This window comes from Rhinolophus sinicus, linkage group LG04 (genome assembly GCF_036562045.2).
Source record: "Rhinolophus sinicus isolate RSC01 linkage group LG04, ASM3656204v1, whole genome shotgun sequence".
Classification (NCBI taxonomy): domain Eukaryota; kingdom Metazoa; phylum Chordata; class Mammalia; order Chiroptera; family Rhinolophidae; genus Rhinolophus; species Rhinolophus sinicus.
Genome location: NC_133754.1, coordinates 60,340,629 through 60,360,448, shown reverse-complemented (window position 1 = coordinate 60,360,448; position 19,820 = coordinate 60,340,629). Strand labels below are relative to the sequence as shown.

Genomic DNA, 19,820 nt, shown 5'->3' with positions numbered 1-19,820 from the left:
TACTCTAAAAAAAAAAAAAAAGGTTTATACCAAAGGGTGTAATTTCAAAGACTGCAAAGTTTTTTCATTACTCCCTTCCTTCGGGGCCTATTCACTGTCTCCCCACCCTTCCTGCTGCCCCTTTTCTTAGAGTAGAGGAGCAGAAGAGGCAGGAAAGTGGCATGGCCTTCAGCCAGGGTCCCTGTGTTGGTGGAGGTATGTCATGTGCCCAGTGTACTGGCTGCTTTTGCTCTGTCTGGAGGCTCCTCTCTTGCGGCCCCTTTTTCTTTATCCTGCATCAGCTTCCCAGCTCTGTGTGGGCGGTTGCTCCTTTGTGAGAGAGGCAGTTGGTATTTTGAGTTCTCCAGTAATTATTTCTGAAGAGATGCACATTATGGTTGTTTGGCAGCAACACAGTGAAGTTACACAATCTCAGATCTCTGCACAGGAGCCCAGCTGGGCACACGTGCTCTTTCTCCCCTTGCTCTTCATGTTGCAATACCTTGGGGATGGATGGAGGAGGAGTCGTGTGGGGAGGGCCCTCTATGATTTCTGTCTGTGGTAGGGGGTGTCTACTCCATTGGAAACGTCACCTCGAACAAATCCAGGTGGTTCCAAAACTCGGGCATCTCCTGTGTGAGAAGGGAGGACTTACTCATTGTTAGATTTGCATCTCTGGGGAGGTTTTGGCTTCCTGGCGAGCAGACACTTCTTGAATAGTGGGCCCCGCCCTCTTACCTGGTAATCTTGACCTTCAGAGAAGAGGGTTTGATTCTCTTTTAAAATAAAGTAGCATAATGTGCTGCTTTTGAAATTTGAAGTACTTCCTTTATTCTTAGTACTGTATTTCCCCCAAAATAAGACCGGGTCTTATGTTAATGTTTGCTCTAAAAGATGCATTAGGGCTTATGTTCGGGGGATGGCATCCTGAAAAATCATGCTAGGGCTTATTTTCCAGTTAGGTCTTATTTTCGGGGAAACATGGTACAAGTCTTTTCAGTTTAGCACGTGGCTTTCCACTTGATTCTTTTTTTTTTTAAAGATTTTATTGGGGAACAGTGTGTGCTTTCAGGAATTTTTTCCAAGTCAAGTTGTTGTCCTTTCAGTCTTAGTTGTGGAGGGCGCAGCTCAGCTCCAGGTCTAGTTGCCGTTTCTAGTTGCAGGGGGCAGAGCCCACCATCCCTTGCAGGACTCAAGGAGTTGAACTGGCAGCCTTGTGGTTGAGCCCACTGGCCCATGTGGGAATTAAACCGGCAACCTTCCGAGTTAGGAGCACGGAGCTCCAACCGCCTGAGCCACCGGGCCGGCCCCTCCAGTTGATTCTTTAGTCTTATATTTTAGAGTGAACCTATCTTGGGAGTTAGAAGGTTATCTCCCGAGAACAACATAGTACTTGGTGCCCCATCTCTTACAAAAAGCAATTAATAACCTCCCCCCCCCATCCTTAGTTCCTGGGTAATGTTTTTGTTTGGTGTTTTTTTAGAGAGTGGGGAGGAGGAAGTTTGGACAGGTAGCTTGTTGGCTGGGTTTGGTCCAGGGGTGTGTGTGTTGATGTTGTATTTCTGCTTTAAGCAGTAACATCTTGAAGTCCTGGCATACCTAAGAGGATCTGCCTTTTCCTGCCTTTGCTCACTCAGTTGGAACCCCGACCTGGCGCCCCAGTGGTTGTCAGGGGAATGTGAGCTCTGCAGCCCACACCCTTAGGTTCTACCCAGCCTTCCTGGAAAAGGCCTGCTTGTCCTGTTGTCCTGCCCCTGGACAACGCATAGTGTTCACGTTAACTCCACCTTAAGGCTGATGCCTTGACTAAGTGGCGGAGAAAGTACATATATAAAGTGTATTTCAACTTTGGGGGAATCAGTGAGACTGGGAACTCAGAGGCATGAAACTGAAAAAACCCCTCAAATTTGCCTAAATGTTAACGTGTACCTTATTAACAGTCTCCTCAGGGCAATCCACTAGCAGAAAGGGTGGCGCAAGTGCCAGAATCACACTTATTTCCCTTGCAGCCCTTCATTCAAACCTGGGAGAGTAGGGGGTGAGAGGGCAAGACCAGTCACCCATTTAGAGGAGGAGGGGTCTTCAAAGGGAAAGGATCAAAGAAGAACAAATGTTGATCCTTGGCAGCTGTTATGTAGAGCTGAATGGCTTTATCACTACTTACATGCACGTTTTTTCTGTGTAAAAAAAGGTAATCACGTGAAAGGGCATCCTTTATGTGTACGCATTTGTTCAGCAGTGGGCACTCATTGAGCATCAGCTCTGTTTGGGGCGCTTGGTTTCTGCTTTGGGGGTACAAAGGAGACTAGGGGTAGGTCCTCCGTAGAGCTCAGAGTCTGGAGGAAGCTAGCTGACTTCTTACTCCTTGGCTTCCCCAGACATTTTAGAAGCAAGTAGGTAGTTTTCACAGCAAATAGGTAGTTTCGCAAGGAACATGTGAGGGAGGTTTTGGAAAAAGTAAAATGGTAAAAATTAGAACAACAACAACAAAAAAACTATCTCCCTAAACAACAACAACAAACCCACAAAAGCCTTTTGAGCTTGACAATTGTCACATCCTTAGGGTAGTTCATATATTTGGCTGTATCTGTTGCAGGAGAGAGGAGTGATGTCATTTTTTTTTTTTTTTTTTTTTTGCCTCCTTCTACAAATAGAATTTAGCTAGCACATCGTCGGCTTCCTCAAGAGAGAGTTAAAATCCCAAATTGGTGTGACGGTGAGACCTACCACCTCTCTCAAGTATGTGTCCCTACAAGTGATACACATAAAAGACTATTTCAAGCATTTTCTGAAATCGAAGTCTGTGGTGTAGTAGAACATTTTATTAGGGATTTGAGGCCACTGCTCCTGCTGTTACCCTCTGAACCTCCGTGTTCTTTTGTTAAAAAACAGTTTGATTGAGATGTGATTCACATGCAATACAGTTCACCTGTTTAAAGGGTGTGTAATTCAGTGGTTTTCAGTATATGCACAGAATTGTACAACTGTTGCCTCAGTCAAATTTTTAGAACATTTTATCACTCCGTAAAAAGAAACTGTACCCATCAGCAGCCACCCCCAATCCGCTCCCATCCCACCCTCCAGTGCTAGGCAACTGATAATCTACTTTGTGTCTCAACGGATTCCCTTATTCTAGACATTTCATCCAAATATGTAGTCTTTCTGACTGGCTCTGTTCACTTACCATAATGTTTCCAAGGCTCATTCCTGTTGTAGCATGTATTAGTTAGTACTTCATTCCTTTTTTATTGTGGATTAATATTCCACTATATGGATATACTGTGTTTGGTTTACCCATTTGTCATTTAATGAACATTTGGGTCATTTCCACTTTGAGGCTATTTAATGAGTAATGCTGCTATGAATATTCATGTTCAAGTTTTTGTATGAATGTATGTTTTCATTTCTTTTGGGTATATGTCTACTAGTGGAATTGCTGGGTCATAAACGATAACTATTTCTAACATTTTTTGCAGAGCTGCCAAACTTTTAAAGGGGCTGCACCATCTTACTTTCATACCAGCAGTTGTATGAGGGTTTGAATTTCTCCATGTCTTTGATAACACATATTGTTACCTGTCTGTTGATTGTAGCCATCTTAGTAGGTGTGGAATGGTATCTCATTGTGGTTTTGATTTGATTTAGTTTTGATTTGGAATTTCCGTAAGTGGTTAACATTGTTCAGCATCTTGTTGGCTATTTATATATCTTTTTTAGCAAAGAATTTATTGAGATTCTTTGCCTACTTTTTAATTGGGTTATTTATCTTTTTATATTGAGTTGTAAGAGCACTTTATATATTCTACATACAAGTCCCTTTTTAGATATGTGATAGTTAATGTTTTCAATGTTTTCTCCTACTCTCTGGGTTGTCTTTTCACTTTTTTGAGGGTATCATTTGAAGTGTAAAAATTTTAAATTTTGATGAAGTTCAAATTACCCGTTTTTTCTTTTGTCCTGCATGCTTTCGGTGTCATCTAAGAAGGCTTTGCCTGACCAGCGGTCTTGGGAGAAGTCGAGGCAGAGCAGGTTGGGGTTGGAAATCGGAATCCTGTAGTGAAATGAAGACAAGAGAGATGGGTGGAAGGGGATGAGGTTTGGGGTAAGAAGCGATTTTTGTGCTTAATAAGAAGGATTTTGGGCCTCTGCATATCAGTTTTATGTCTTTCTATGTTTAAATTGAACAAGGACGGCAGTCTACACACTGTTCTTCCCCGTTTTCTATATGATGCTCTTTTGACATCCTCGCGTGAGTCCACGCAGGCCTGTGTCACTGTGGACAGCTGTGTAGGGTTCCACGGTGCGCCCTGAGGTAGCTGTCGGTCCCCTATGGTGCTTCATAGTGGCACAGAGTGTAGGAAGCAAGTCGTGAGTGGACGTCCTCATCCTTATACGCATGTGTCCCCTTTGTGTACATAATTACAGTAAACTCCTAGCAGTGGATTGATGAGTTAACGGATCTATTCATTTTGGATGTTGGTAGGTATTTCTAAATACTTCCTGAAAGATCCCATAATACACTTTCCTATGAAATGTATGAGATGCCTCCTGGCCCCTTTGCCTAGCAACTGTTACTATCATCAGTATTTTAATTTTTACAAATCGAATAGATTAAAAATGGCGTCCTGTTTATTAATTGTGTGAAAGTGAGCATGTTTTTCAAATATGTATTGTCCGTTGTTTAAAAAATTGCTTGCTTGTACCCTTTATCATATAGAATTTATTCTTAATTCCAGTTGTTCAATGGAAGACACCAGGGACAGTATTATTTTACGTGGAAAACTGGGAGGAGGATTTATGGTCTAGTTGCTCACTCGCTCCGGTTCGTGTCGTCCTTAAGATGGGATTCTTCCTGTGTGTTCTCTTCAGTTCTCCTTTGGAGCACAGGAGTTTTGTGGTAAATGCTCAGTCCCACGCCCGACACAGCAGTCGGTGCTGGACACGCTACCCCCTCCACCCCCATCTGTCCTTCGCATTGTTCTCTCCGTTATATCGGGGCTTGTGGGGGGCAGCCTGCCTGGTGTGGAGCCGTGGTGACTGCAGTGCTTCCTGCACATCTGGTGTGGGAGCCCGTCTGCCAGGGCACTGGGCACAGTACTGACCTCTGAAGGGGGCAGCGCAAGGCCAAGGGCAGGGTGCAGGCCAGCGGTTTGGCGCCCCTCACATCAGTGTGCTTTAACTGTGGGTATTAAAGAGAAGGGAGAGCTCTGTGGAAGCACAGACTGGAGAAAGGGCTGCAGACTTAGGCCAAATTTTGGCTGTTTCCTGACCTTCGCTCCCCACAACAAACCTGAACCCACCCTCCAGAGAAGGAAATTACTTACTCAAGTGTGTTCATGGGGGTTTTTCATTCTCTTCCCGGGTTGTCTGCCCCGTGGCTCTTCCTGCCACACCCACTGTACTGATAAGACCATTTCCCCCCTGAGCTTGCACTTGATGTTCAGTGTCCCTTCAATGGGGTCTTAATGTCAACATGGATGAAGTAAGGTGACTGAGTTTTGTTTAAACAAACCTATTTGAATTTGTGTTTTAGTGAGTGTTCTCTCTCAAAAATTTAGTCCACCCTTAAAATTTCTTAAAACAGCACTTGAACACATTCCTTTTGAACTTTTTCCCAGAGGTGACAAGTTTTATTCTTTGATGTTAAGATTTTTTCCCCCAGTAGCTTAAGAGTTTTTAAATACCAGTGTAGTCATTGGAGGTGGGGATTGAAGTTACAACTATAAAGTAATGAGAGGAGCCCTTTATTTTATTTTATTTATTTGTTTCAGGTGTACAAAGCAACAATAGTCAGACATTTACACCCCTCAGGAAGTAATGTGAGGAGTCCTTTTGAGGACCCGAAATACAGTCTTCTTGGAGCAGTGGTTCTACATACAGGCTATGAAGAAGGCTGTGTGTGGGTTATCTCCACCAGACAATGCTCTCACACAAGTTTTCCTTGAGTTTCACAGTCTTCGGGTACCTTCTGAAAATTTATCTAAGAACCCTTCTTGAGTCACTATAAAAGACATTCACTTTCATGTATTGGTTCTGAGATTTTGTTTTAAGGCTTTTGCCTTAGAGTCAGACATTGTATGTTAGACTTGGATGCAAAGTAACTATCTGTGGCTTTTGAGGTTAGAAAGAGGCCAGCGTGTGTATGTCTGTGCGATACAGGAGGTCTGTTCAAATTTTGGCAGCTTTCTCACTTTACATATCAGGTATTTAGAAAACCCTAAAAGGGACCATCTGTATAGCTAAAGGAGAGGAAGTTGTTGATCTGAAAGGAGCTTGCCGATAATGGTTCACCAAAAAGTTAAAATCTAAAAGGGAAAGTCAAACATCTTTTAAAATAATGCCAAATCTGAAGTAGTACGCCTTGTTTTCCACGTGGTTGCCATTTTATCTCCTCTAAAGTGAAATTATACATGTGAAAGCAGCTAGCCAGCAGTATGCGTTTCTGAATTTCAAAAATATTTTGTATAATGGCATTTCCCCTCTGCTAATGCTTTCATGATTTTTCATAAACTTACATATTAACCCAGTATATTTTACCAGAGTATAAACCAGAATGTCAAGCTGTTACCTCAGTCTTTCATATTTTGGCATTACATGCCTTTTCTTTTAAAAAATATTATATAGGGAGAGGAGGGAAAATCTTTTTACATGAGAATAGTCTATATCCTGACTAACCATAAAAGGCATCTCCTGTTTTAGAGCAGCCATGGGCACTTCACATAACCTTTTAGATTTAGAGGAGGCTGATGATTGACAGGAAGAGTTTCATTAACAGGAGCAAATGCGGCAGAAGTGGAAATGTTGGTCTATTTTTGGATTTCCTCTGTGTTTGCTTTGAATTCATCTACCGATCTAATCTCTGTCTGTGTTCCCCACGCCACCAGGCAGTGCTGTGCTTGTCAAAGTCATTCCAGGGAGAGAGCTTTTTAGTACCCTGGAGGAAGGTTTCTGAGGAATACAGAATTTTTGTCAAAAATGGACGGATGAATAGAGGTTAGTTATATAACAGTGTTTTCAGATGCAAAACAGGAACTGACAGCTGTGGCTAGGACTCTTAACTGATGGAAGATTGGGAACTGGAGCTTCTGCAAATGGGTGTTTTACTTAGTGAAGGTTACCTGTGGTGGGACACTTGAAGTTGAGGTTCTGTTTTGGGGGAGCACTGGGGGATGTGGGGTCAGCTGGTACTGCGACACTTGCTGATTTAGAGTGTAAATGCAAATAAAATCATACTCAAACATACCTTCTGAGTTAGGTGATTAGTTTGTTTTCTTGTTTTACATTCTCATAACTCCCCAAACTGGTTCAAGTGGATGAGCAATCCGCTCCCCCCCACTCCCTCCCTCCCCATCAATACTTTCTGATAGTGACTGAAGGTACTAGACCAAGGGGTGTCTGCAGTGACAGGGTAGGACGGGGCAGCTTACTTACCTGGCACCTGGACTGACAGCCCAGAAATGCCTGGGCAGGTGTCTTCTTGGCAGAGCTCCTTCACTGCCTGCGCAGGCTGGGTAACTGCATTCAGAAGAGGGGTGTTTTTTTTTTCCTTCCTCATTCTACCTTGGTGGGTGGTTCGCTTTCTGATGAAGCTGGTAAAACCCTTTAATCTCTAGAACTATAGGTGGAAGCCACTGCCCAATTCCAGTCATAGAGGAGTCATGTAAAGACGTGTGTGAGTGCTTCCCGAACCTTTTTCAGTGATGCTCAGTTTCTGATCCTGGATTAGAATTAGGATTAGGAAGTAGGATTAGAGGGTCATCTCTGAGTTTCCTTTAAAATCATGAGATACTAAAATAATCAGTTTATTCAGTTTTTGCTGCTACTCTGTTGTTATTTCAGATCTCTTAAGTCAGGGAAACACTATCTTAGTTTGTGCTTTAAAGAAACACCCTCATTACACCTTCCTAATTGCAGCATTTCTTCTAATAGACCCCAGTTAAACAGGTTCTTTATTTTTCACAAGTGATTTGAGAGAATTCCTAGTCCAACTTAGAGACAGAGCTTCTAAAGAAAAAATAACTTTATTGTATTTTGATTTGTGTCTTAGCAAAATAAGGGCTATTTGTTTAAAGTCATTTTCTGTATCTGCTTTTCAAATTAGTTTTTTGTTGTTGTTGTTCTTTTAGTTTTTAAGTCTGCAGAGAAGTTGTTCTGAGCTGGACATAATGGGTTTTTCGTTGAATTTTGGAACAGTCTGATTACTTAAATTCTATTTTGGGGAAGAGGGAGTACTTGTTTTTAACATCCGAAGATTAAAATCTTCTTGCTGTGTGAAATTCAGACCCTGAAACTGTCAGGCGGTGCTTGGGAGCTGTGTCAGTGTCAGACCTGATCCCTGTGCCTAAACTCAGCGTCTCAAGTTGTTTCCAGACCAGTTATTTTAACCTACGGAATTTTAGCATCATATGAATGTTCTTTGCATTACATCCATTTGATCTATTTAGCTTTTTCCTAAATAGCTCTCTTTGGTATAATTATTGGTATCACTTGGATAATACATACACACAGTTTAGAATGGGAAAATTACTTTTCGGGAATAGTACCAGCTGTCCCCTTTTAGGCGGCACTGCCATACTCATCGAACCATAGATGCTTAATAAAAACAAAAAAGGGAAGAGCCTGCTGTTTATCTATGTAGATCCAGCAAGTAGAGAATATTTACCAATGCTGGAAAGCTTCTTCTTTAATAGATGGCTTTTGTGTTTTGTTGTAGAATCACAAGAAGTTGATGAACAGCTGATAGCAGAAGTGGTTGAAAAATGTGCATCTGAGACTTGTTCTAGACCCTCAGAAAATGAGGTATCACAGCAGGCTATTGATTCTTACTCAGACAAGGATTTCAAAGAAGAACCTGAACATGATATTAGCAAAATTTCAGTAGTGAGACCATTTTCAATTGAAACCAAGAATTCTGCAGATATCTCAGCAGCTCTTGGAACAGATGCAGCTTATGGCTGTGTAACTGCAGTCTCAGGTGAGGCTCTGCCCTCCAGCCCAGCGGAAGCCATCCAGGACAAGACGATGACAGACGGCACCATGGGGGTTCCACTGGAGGCTTCTACAGATGCTGACCTAAAGGCTGGGAGCGCCTGTCTGCAGCCTGTGCCCAGCAGAAGCAAGCTACGAAAGCCCAAGCCCGTCTCTCTGAGGAAGAAAACAATTGGCGAGTTCGTAGAGACTGAAACTGCTGTGGAGGGCATGTCTCTCCCCCAGGTATCCTATCCTGATGGAATGGATGGGAACACCAGTCCTTTTCTCGGAGATGCCGGGATCCAGAAACCTGTCCCTGACATGAAGGAAACGTCAAGCACTCCCAGTAGTGACACCAATGATTCAGGGGTTGAGCTGCTGGAGGAGTCGAACTCACCTCTGAAACTCGAGTTTGATTTCACAGAAGATGTGGAAAATGTAGAGTCCAGGAAAGGCCTTCCAAGGAAACTTGGCAGAAAACTGGGTAACAAACTGACTCCCAAGGTACAGAAAGATGGAGCCAGTAAGCCAGTCGGCACTAAAGGGGCAGAACCACCCCCGGCCCCAGCTGCAGACGGTGCTCCTCTCTCCCAAGCGCCATCTAAGTTGGATCCCAGTCAGTGGGATAACCTCAGCTCCAGTCCCTTTGGGGGCCACTCCACCCTGCAGAACTCCCCTCCCCTCTCCTCTAAGGGTTCCTACCACTTTGATGAATCCATGGATCCCTTTAAACCAACTACAACTTTAACAAGCAGTGACATTTGTTCTCCTGCTGGTAATCATATTAATGAAATCTTAGAATCACCCAAGAAGGCAAAGTCGCGTTTAATAACGTGAGTGACAGTGGGTTTGGGTGTTGTGTTCTGTGTACACTCTTTGAGAGTTTGGCAGCCGGCCGCTTTGGGTTTTGGTGGACTAACGTTATCTTTCCGGTGCAATGGGGCAGACACAAAGCTTATAATTTTATATTGCAGTCATCACTATATATTAAATCTTATAATTTTATATAACAGTCAGTATTTTGCCCAACTCTTGTGTGGAATCAGAAATACCAAAGGTTTCCTTTTTAGATGTCTGCCTGGCTTTTGAAACCTCAGCTTATTCACCCTTGGGTACTTTTTTCTTGTTTTAAAAAAATGGCACTAGATAGGCAAGTAGAGATTTGACGGTTTTCAGAAATCCTATTTGGGCTGTCAGGAATCGCTTTATATACAGAATTCAGGTGTCATGCCAGCCACCATCTTCAGATTCTCTATGGATAAAACAAAAATTCCAAGCCTACAGATTACCTGTCTAGTATCAACAACTTGTAGAAAATGGTCCAAAAGGGTCTTATAGAAGTCTTTCACTTAAAACAGAAAGCTGTGGTTTTTGTTGGAAACAAACTTACCACGACAAGTTGGTGAGAATTCTTATGTCTTTATGGGTAGCTTCTGGTTCCATCAGTAAGGAGGTGAATTTCCAAAAAGAATCAAGAACATTTTAAACGATGATATAAATCTGACTAAGTTAGTCTTTTGTTGTGTGTTTTCTCCCCACTCCCCTTCTCTTGGAAAGCCTAGAGCCACTTTTGCAGGGTCCCTGGAGTTCCAGAGTGATCACCTCAGGCCATACTCCATGCCAAGGTTCAGTTTAAATTTGGGTTACTTTATCACAAAACTTGAGTCGATGATAATATATCCCATTGTGACCCTAAAAATTAGATACCAAGAAAGACCAATGCCAGGGAGGACAAAATGTGAAAAGGGAGGATGAGAAGAAGTGCATATTTCTAGTTACCACCATAAATCAGGGAAATCGTTTTCTGCATTACGATGACTTAGAGAAAAATGCTAGATGCCATGGTGAATTATACTAAAGGGAAAGGTCTAAAGAGCAGAGAGTACAGTCAGGACCAAGAAGCTTGAGCAATGCAGGAATCCGTTCTTTAGCAACCCCAGAATGTCTAAGGGGAATAAAATGCCATTAGTAGTTCTTGATCTTTTCTTTGAGTATGTATGAGCAGTTAAGTGGTTGCTGGAAAGCATGATTGATCAGCTGCCCTCAGAGGGCTCTTCTGTGGCTAAGGCTAGTCACCTTTGCCTACACGGTGCTTGGGGTACGTGTTGGCCAGGTCATTGCCTTGGTGCTTCCTGATAGGGGTGCTTCTGCCTAGCAAGGTTGATAAGGAGCCATTGATAAGGAGACTTCCTTTCAGTTGCATGTTCAAGGCATGTAGCCAATGCATTCATGTTAGATAAAATTAAATCTGGGCCAAAGGGGGAAATTTATCCTACCCCTCTCTTGAGTCCTACCACTCTGGTAGCATTTTCCTCCTATTCTCTTTTTGGTGAGTGAATTTCTTGATCTAATATACCGTATAGATTTTTTATGCAATCAAAACTCTTTTTTCCCAAGAAGGGTGCTCGATCTCTGTGTAACTCTGGGATTTTGTTTAGCAAATCCCTTCGTTGGTAGGACAGACTGAAAATACATAATACATGTGGTGGTATCTAGTGAGGAGTTAGAATTTCTGTTAACGGGTTACTTGTGTGACTTTTTAAAAGATGTGTGTAATTGGCATCTCAGATTCTTCTGTAAAATGGGACATCATACTATGAGTAGGATTTTGTGGACCAAATAGGATAAATTATGTAAACATCATTTTAAACATCTAAGTAAAACATAACTACAATAGGAATAAGCAGATATATATTCAACTATGTTTTAATTTGTGCATTGCCTTTGATCTAGACGACTAGAGACCTAAGAGTAAATGTGCTCAGCAGTAACCTGTTTACTTTTTCATCTGTAAATTTGAATATGTGGCATTTTTGAATGTGTGCACCTCTCTTACGCTGTTCGAGTGAGGTTCCTGATGATCATTCACTCACCAGTGAGAACATTCATGAATATGACATTTTTAATTTGTATCTCACCTCACAGAAAGAACTTTGCAGCCTGTACATCTACCAAACTAGAGATAAATATTCCAGGCTTTACATGATTTTTTTCTCCATCTGTCTGTCTCTTTCCTGTCTCTCATTTTGTTGGTGCATCAGGACTACTGAACAAGTGAAATTTCTCTGTTTTCTGTTGTAAGTACTCCTGCTGTCTTTCTGTTTGTCCCCGGGACTCTTGGCAGTTCCTCTCCGCCCTCCCCAGACCATCTCTCCATAGCATGTTGGCTTGCGTTTCTGAGTTTGACCTTCGGATGATGTTTTGCATTTCATTTGCCACTTCATAAGTCAGCTTAGCCTTGCACTTGTCTGTGCCTAAAGGAGTGGAGCTCGGCCTTCCCACGTCAGGTGCGAGAGCTTTCTCCCTGCTGCCTTGGCACGTCTCCTGTGGCGCTTTGATAGAGTGCTGGCTTGGCCCCAAGATCAGTGCAGCCATGGTTTGAGGGACGGCTCTGCTATTTAATCATGGAAATAATTGGCGTTTTTGACAGGCTAGGGCTGCTGGGTTGGAGCAGCGGATACGTTTTCCTGAGTCAACTCAAGTTTGGTGGCACTTAAAAATTAGGAAAGAAAATCATAAACTAGATAGTGGTGGTTGCGTACATTTTGGTAACATGTTTGCCTTTTTTCCCCCACAGGAGAACAAGTTACAAATTATTATTTTTGTCAGAGTGACATTACTAGAAATTTTAAGTTATTAAAACAGAACAGAATCTGAACTAGTCTTCGGATCACAAATTCTGTGCTAGTTTAAAAATAACAGGTGGTTTTGAGCTTTCCCTCGTTTTAGCTGTGACGTTCCTTTCCATCTTACTACTTAATAGGAATGATAAGAGTTTACGCAGATATTTGTGTTTTTATACTTTTTGTTGACCATAGTTCTTTTCTGTTAGCACACAGGTCTGGAGCCTTCTTAATCAGACATCTGCGGCTTTTAGTGCAATAAAGAATTTTTAAAGAATCTGGTCCAGCGTGGTAATTTTTCTAATGAGTGTCAAAGCCAAGTGAGTAAGGATCAGATGAACCGAATATCTCAGAAAAGCTGTTGGTGGTGTGTGATTAAAAGCTGTAGGGTGAGTCAGAGTCCTACTGTGGTGAACGTCCTACAGAAGCACGTGAGGAGGTCTTTTCAGAGAATGAACTGAACTATAGTTCTCTGCTTGCCCTGTCTCGGGAGAAGATTCTGAGACATCACAGGTGTTCCCCTTGCTGACACGTAGATGTATGAGTTGTGTGACGCACATGCCTTGGCTTCTATCTGCACATACTGCTTTCTGCTCCATCTCTTAACTTGGAAGTTGTCAGTGTGGTTCCAAACCAACCTCGTTATTTTTTTTCTTCTAGGAGTGGCTGTAAGGTGAAGAAATATGAAACGCAGCCTCTCGCTTTGGATGGGTGTTCTCAGGTAAGTCTGTGCCCATCCCCAGAACGTTTCTTAGTCCAGTGGTCCCCAAATTGGCGATTGCATCCCCACCCCAGGGTGTGGGGGCGGTGGTTAATGAAGACTTCCCACTAGACCTCTGAGTACCCAGCTTTAAGGAAACCAATTTCCAGATGCTTTACTTTCTAAGCTGACGAGGCCCCCTCAGGATTGGGGAACTCTTTCATAATTATCCTTTTCCCTTTTTCCCCCCGTTTTATGAGGGGGTAAAGTTCTCTCTCATCCATTCTAAGTCTTACTAGGGTGCGTTACCACTGGGTGAACCACTGGGACACCAAATAGAGGGGAGATTTGAAACATTGGTACAGGTTTTAAGGAGGTGATTGACTCTAATGACTTGATTATAATTGATTTTTAAGCTAGATGGCTTTCCAACAACTCATCATTTTCAGCAAAATAGGAGAACCTGAGTTGATGGATGTAGAATGGAAATACAAATTCAGAGAGGAAAAGGAATGATGTAAATTTCTGACTAATGAGGTTGCTCATGTCACTGTTAAATAGATTGTAGGATATCAAACCATGGGAGTAACAACATTGAATTAGGCAAGGTCAGTATTTAAACTCTACCAGATATTACATCCTTTGCAATTATTTAAACTTATGCTGAAGAGTTTTTAGGTGTCACCTGAAAATATAATGGGGTCCATAGATTGTTTTTGTTTTTTTAGTTTAGGAGGTACTTGAAAACCACTACCTTGGACTTCTTCAACTTCTTGCTTATAAATTTAGGCTAGAAAAGATTAATTTTTTCAAACCTTAGGTTTGAATTACAAAAGCTAGGTTCTAGAAAACACATTTTGTGATTGAGAGACTCCAGCTTCTTCCTTGATTGGTACCCAAGTCTGTGGTTAACTCTTATCGATATCCATCTATATGGAATGGAGGCTGCTCTGCCATCCCTGAGATGTCCCGTTGATTGTCCTCCTAAATGGTAGCATCTTCTCTGTTGCATTTCTCAGGACGAAGGAGCAGTGATCTCCCAGATTTCAGACATTTCTAGTAGGGACGGCCATGCTACAGATGAGGAGAAACTGGCGTCTACTTCATCTGTTCAGAAATCAGCTGGGGCCGAGGTGAAAGGTGAGCCAGAGGAAGACCTGGAGTACTTTGAATGTTCCAATGTTCCCGTGTCTACCATAAATCATGCGTTTTCATCCTCAGAAGCAGGTATGGAAGCATATCTTCATCTTTCTAATGTACGTAAGCATGGAAATGCCTGAAAGCCTGACATAGGAGACGCCTTAGAGAGATTTAGAGAACTGGGCCGCCTGAAGGATGAATTTAGGGTGCTGATCATTGCTTTGCTTCTTTACCTAGAAAACAGACACAAAAGGGTGTCTTATCAAATCCCAGGGGACATATGGATGGTTGTTGCAGAATGTTCAGGAGACAGGAAACTGCGTGAATTTTCATAGTTTACTTCAACGTGGCCACCAGTGGCCTATGACCATGTGTGGTTATTGTGCTCATTGTTCAGCTCACAGAAATAATAACTAACATGCTCATTGCCTTACCATGTGCAGGCCTTGTTCTGAGAGCTTCACATGTATTAACTCTCCTCCTCACTAGGTACGATCCCCCCCCCCCCATTTTTTAGAAAAGGAAATTGAGACACAGAAATTAAGTAACTCGGCCAAGGTTACTTGTGAATGGCTAATAAAAGGTAGAACTAGGATTCAGACCTCAGCAGTCTGGTCCCATGGTCTTTTAACCACGATGCTAAAGTGTGAAGAGATTGTTTTCGTTATGCGAGACTATTACACATTTTCCTGCTCCCAGATACAGTAGATTTAAATTGACCAATGCTTAATAAAATCCTCCGTAATGTTCTAATAAGAACCTAGACTAACCTGTGCTGAAGCTTCTTGCTGTTGGACTCTTAGAACATTCTAGAGCTGAGTCCCTCTTCCAGGTCCCAAGTTATATCTGTGGCCCTAAATGTGACTTGTGAAATGTTTAAGAACCATAATTTAATTTGGGGCTTTATACTTAGAATTTTAAAAATCATGATCTATCAAATCAGGGAAGTGGATGGCAATCTGGACTGTGTGTGAGTTACCTCCCCAGCCTCCTGTCTGCCCCCAGGTCTCAGTTTCCCATCTATAAAATACGAGTAAACGCACCAGGCACCTGTTCCAGATTTCTTCCCAGGCCTCTTTCTGCTCTGACATCTTTCCCAAGACCTCATTTCCCATGTCCCTTTATACCCCTTTACCCAGGTATGCAGATAATGCTTAGTGTTCTTGTACCTACGCTTGTTTCTTGTATGTGAAATGCCTTTCTTTGCCATCTCCTACAAAAATTCTGCCCATCCTTTTATGTCCGTCTCAAAAATGTCACTAGGCCCCCACTGTGCTTTATGCTCCCAACACATTTCTTCTTACCGGTCCTGTTTTGTGTATTATTTAGAGAAGGGTGTCTTTGATAAACTTCTTAAGACTAAGGACTATGAGTGATTCATCTTTGAATTTCCTCTGGTGCCAGTGCCTCGTAGATAATTGTTGAATTATTCTTCCTCACTAAGAGGAAATTCCTTCAATATAAATTTGTAGAGCTGGGGTTCTCTTAGATACAGTGCTGTCATCAAAATCAGTGAGTAGCTCATGTTACACCGTATGTGACAGATTAGCCATGTCATGGGGGCAGGCAGAGGTCCCGGTCATGCAGGGGTGAGGTGTGGACCAGGAGGTGGGTGGGTGGACCAGCTCTGGCGGGAAGCAGAGCCCATTTATGGGGAGAATCACCTTTGAGCCGGGTCTTGATATATCCAGACATAGAAAGGTGTGCACCAGGGGATGAGAATCTCTCGCAGGCATGGGAAGGAACCTGCCGTGTTGGTAAAATACCCAGCAGCTCTCTGTGAGTACAGGGCAAGTGGGAAAATAAGGTCGTATTGAGGAATTTGTGCTTCTTCCTGTAGGTATAGGGGAGCTGTGGAAGGGTTTTAAGCAGTAGTGATGGTCACATTTGTGTTTTAAATGCTTCACTATTGACAGAGAGTACACTAAAATAGTAATTCGCTATTGCTTTGTGGAAGATTATAGCTTTAAAATGGTGTGTGCTTTTCCATATTTTCAAGTTGTCTTTGGTGAGTGGATATTCCTTTAATTAGAAAAAACAATAGTGTTGGGTTTTTTTAAATGTTGCCTCTGGTGGTAGAGTGGGAGGTAGAAAATGAATTTAGTTTTGCAGGCATTAAAATTTAGAGCTTGTTATTTTATCTGCTACACTACTTAGATTGAGGGCACCCTTTTGGGTGGAATTTAAATTCAGTCAGACTTAGTAATAAAATAGCATTTAGTGTTACGGTTTCCTTTCTGAAATAATGTCATGGTTAGTACACGGACACAAGGGGGCAGCCTTGTTGTTCTTTCCACCTGAAGATTGTGCATCCGTTTATGACTGACTAACTGTGCACTCCTCTTTCTTCTGAATATTTTGGAATTTTAACACGGACAGCACAGCGGTCAACAGAAAGCCAATGCTCCTCTGAAAATCTTGAAATGCCCTTCATGTGTTCATAGATGTCATTCTGGGCCTGCACTGGCGTTTCCAAGTATCTTTCACTAGGAAGGAAAGGAACTGACTTCTTGGGATATCTACAAAAATGACTCTCTGTGTTTTAGGCATAGAGAAAGAGACGTGCCAGAAGATGGAAAAAGATGGATCTGCCATACCTGTAAGTTCCTAAACTTTGGGGGGTAGGGTGGTAAGTGGAGCTCAGTTTTTTTCAGTATTTGTTTTGAAGCCCATGTTCAATCATTTAATAAATTCTAGTGAGTGTTTGGTGATGAGGATAAAGTATAAATAAAACACAGCTTCTTTACTGGCGGGGCTCGTCATCTATCCCAAGGCGACCCATACAGCACCCACTGGCCACACGGGCCACTGAGCACTTGAACTGTGAACCTAATCTGGACTGAGATGACCTGTGAGTGTAAAATACAACCAGTGTTTGAAGACTTAGAACAAAAAGAAGGAAAATAAATGTCTCTAACTTTTTTTATTGATTACATGTTAATATGATAATGAATGATAGCTAAACTATATTATTACAATTAATTTCACCTGTTTCTTTTTACTTTTTACATGTGGCTACCGAGAATTTTTAAATTACGTGTGGTTTGTGTTATACTTGTTTTGAATAGCAGTGGTAGTAGATGCAAGATGGAGACCAGCGAGACCCTGTGCTGCATGTAATAACCGAACGTGAGCCTGGGGCTGTGGGACCCAGGGCTGACCAACCACATGGCAGGTGTCAGGAAGGCTGAATCCGAGCTAATTAAAAACAAACAAACAAAAATGTTTAGACTTACAAACAGTACCAAAAATTCTGTAAGTCTTGCACTCCTCGAATAGTAACATTTTATATCATCACAGTATAGTTACCAAAATCAACTCACACTGATAAAGTATTATTTAATCCATAAACCATATTTAAATTGTATCAGTGTCCCAGTGATGGCTTTCTTCTAGTGCTGGATCCCACGTTGCATTTAGTTCTCACGTCCTTAGTCTCCTTTAATCTGCGACCGTTCCTCCATCTTTCTTTGTCTTTCCTGCCTTTGGCATTTTTGAAGAGTATTGGTCAGTTGTTTTATAGAATGTCTTGTCTTTTTTTTATATATAAATTTTATTGGGGAATATTGGGGAACAGTGTGTTTTTCCAGGACCCATCAGTTCCAAGTCGTTGTCCTTTTATCTAGTTGTGCAGGACGCAGCTCAGCTCCAAGTCCAGTCGCTGTTTTCAACCTTTAGTTGCAGGGGGCGCAGCCCACCATCCCGTGCAGGAATCGAACCAACAACCTTATTGTTGAGAGCTTGCGCTCTAACCAACTAAGCCATCCGTCCGTCCAGAATGTCTTTTCATTTGGCTTGTTTTCAGGATTCACTGTTGGGCCGCGACCCCGGTATTTCCCTAGAGGAGGTAGAGTGAGCAAATGTGAAGGTAAATGGGTAGAGGAGGAGACTGTGGAAGTGTGAGCAGAAGAAAGACACGCACATAACACGAAGGGACTTGGGAGCATTGTCCCCTCACAAGGGCCTCACATATTACTGACATTGACTTTTGGACAAAAGCACTTTTGCTTAGAAATTCATTTGATCCTCAGCTTGTTTGGAAGCCAGGCCATGTACTCCCAGTGCAACCACTCATGGGCTTACACCTGGGTTTCCTCGCCTGTGAGAGAGAGGGGTGCCTTCCGTCCCCCCACCCCCCGAGCAGATGAGACTCCACACTCCACTAGAACAGCTTGGTTGTGCACTTGGGCAAACCGTTTCCTTGTGAAGTTTTCCAAGTACCACGGGAGCACTTTGGAGCTTTTTTTTTTTTTTTTTTAAAGATTTTATTGGGGAAGGGGAACAGGACTTTATTGGGGAACAATGGTCAAATTGTTGTCCTTTCAGTCTTAGTTGTGGAGGGTTCTGTTCAGCTTCAAGTTGTTGTTTTTTCAGTCTTAGTTGTGGAGGGCGCAGCTCAGCTCCAGGTCTTGTTGTCGTTGCTAGTTGCACGGGCGCAGCCCACCATCCCTTGCGGGAGTCGAACCGGCAACCTTGTGGTTGAGAGGACAGGCTCCAACCAACTGAGCCATCCGGGAGCTCAGCGGCAGCTCAGCTCAAGGTGCCGTGTTCAATCTTAGTTGCAGGGGGCAGAGCCCACCATCCCTTGCAGGACTCGAGGAATTGAACTGGCAACCTTGTGGTTGAGAGCCCACTGGCCCATGTGGGAATCGAACCGGCAGCCTTCAGAGTTAGGAGCATGGAGCTCTAACCGCCTGAGCCACCAGGCCGGCCCCGGAGCATTTTTAATGTGTGAAAATAGCAAAAGGATGATTGAAGAGGGCTGTATTGAGTGAACCAAGCATTGGTCTGTGTGGCTACAGATTTAGGTGGCTCACCCAGTTCTTGAAACAGACTGGTTAAACTTCTGGATTCCCAACTTAGTCATCCATAGAATTAGTAGCACCTGCTGCCTTACCGGAGTGGTTGTGAAGATAAAATGAAATAATGGCACAGAAGATTGAAGCCGTAAAGTGCTCGACTAGTATAAGGTGGTGTGAGGTTGCTGGGTAAAGGGTGGGAAAGAAAGTGAGAAAGAAAAATGGAGAAACTTGTCTCTAGAGCCGTCTGGTGAAGAACATACTGTATGTTGTGATCTTTTAAAAGTAACCCCAGTTGAACTTCCTGAAATAAATTTTCTGCTTCCTTAGAATGTTGAATAAATGTTGCACAAATAAATGGCAATATTCTAAACGTTGAATAAAGAAATCTGTTTAATCTAGCATTTACTGTTTTAAGTCTCTCTAGGTTGCTTTGAAGCACATTCCTTTTGCATTCTCATGCCCCACGTAGCTGGTGGCCAGGGCAAAATAACTAAGGCCAGAGTAGAGTGAGTGGTGGGCATTAAGTCTCTCTTACGTCTCAACTATTGGTTTGCAGCAATTTTCACTTAGGAGTCAATTAATTTTTTTTCAAGAAGTCTTATTAAA

General features: G+C 42.5%; 1 protein-coding gene across 28 annotated transcripts in view; it reads left to right on the top strand.

Moving 5' to 3' along the window:
* TACC1 (transforming acidic coiled-coil containing protein 1) overlaps positions 1–19,820 on the top strand; it is a 99,408-nt gene that overhangs the window by 59,330 nt on the left and 20,258 nt on the right. For 9 of the 28 annotated variants that reach the window (XM_074329610.1, XM_019748118.2, XM_074329624.1 and 6 more), the window contains 4 exons: positions 8,693–9,782; positions 13,233–13,293; positions 14,292–14,499; positions 16,959–17,011. In XM_074329610.1, coding sequence (XP_074185711.1) covers positions 8,693–9,782; positions 13,233–13,293; positions 14,292–14,499; positions 16,959–17,011 — 1,412 coding nt within the window. Of the gene's footprint in view, positions 1–8,692; positions 9,783–11,990; positions 12,027–13,232; positions 13,294–14,291; positions 14,500–16,958; positions 17,012–19,820 lie in introns of all 28 variants that reach the window. The other 19 variants (XR_012495511.1, XM_019748116.2, XM_019748115.2 and 16 more) reach the window with 5 other exon arrangements.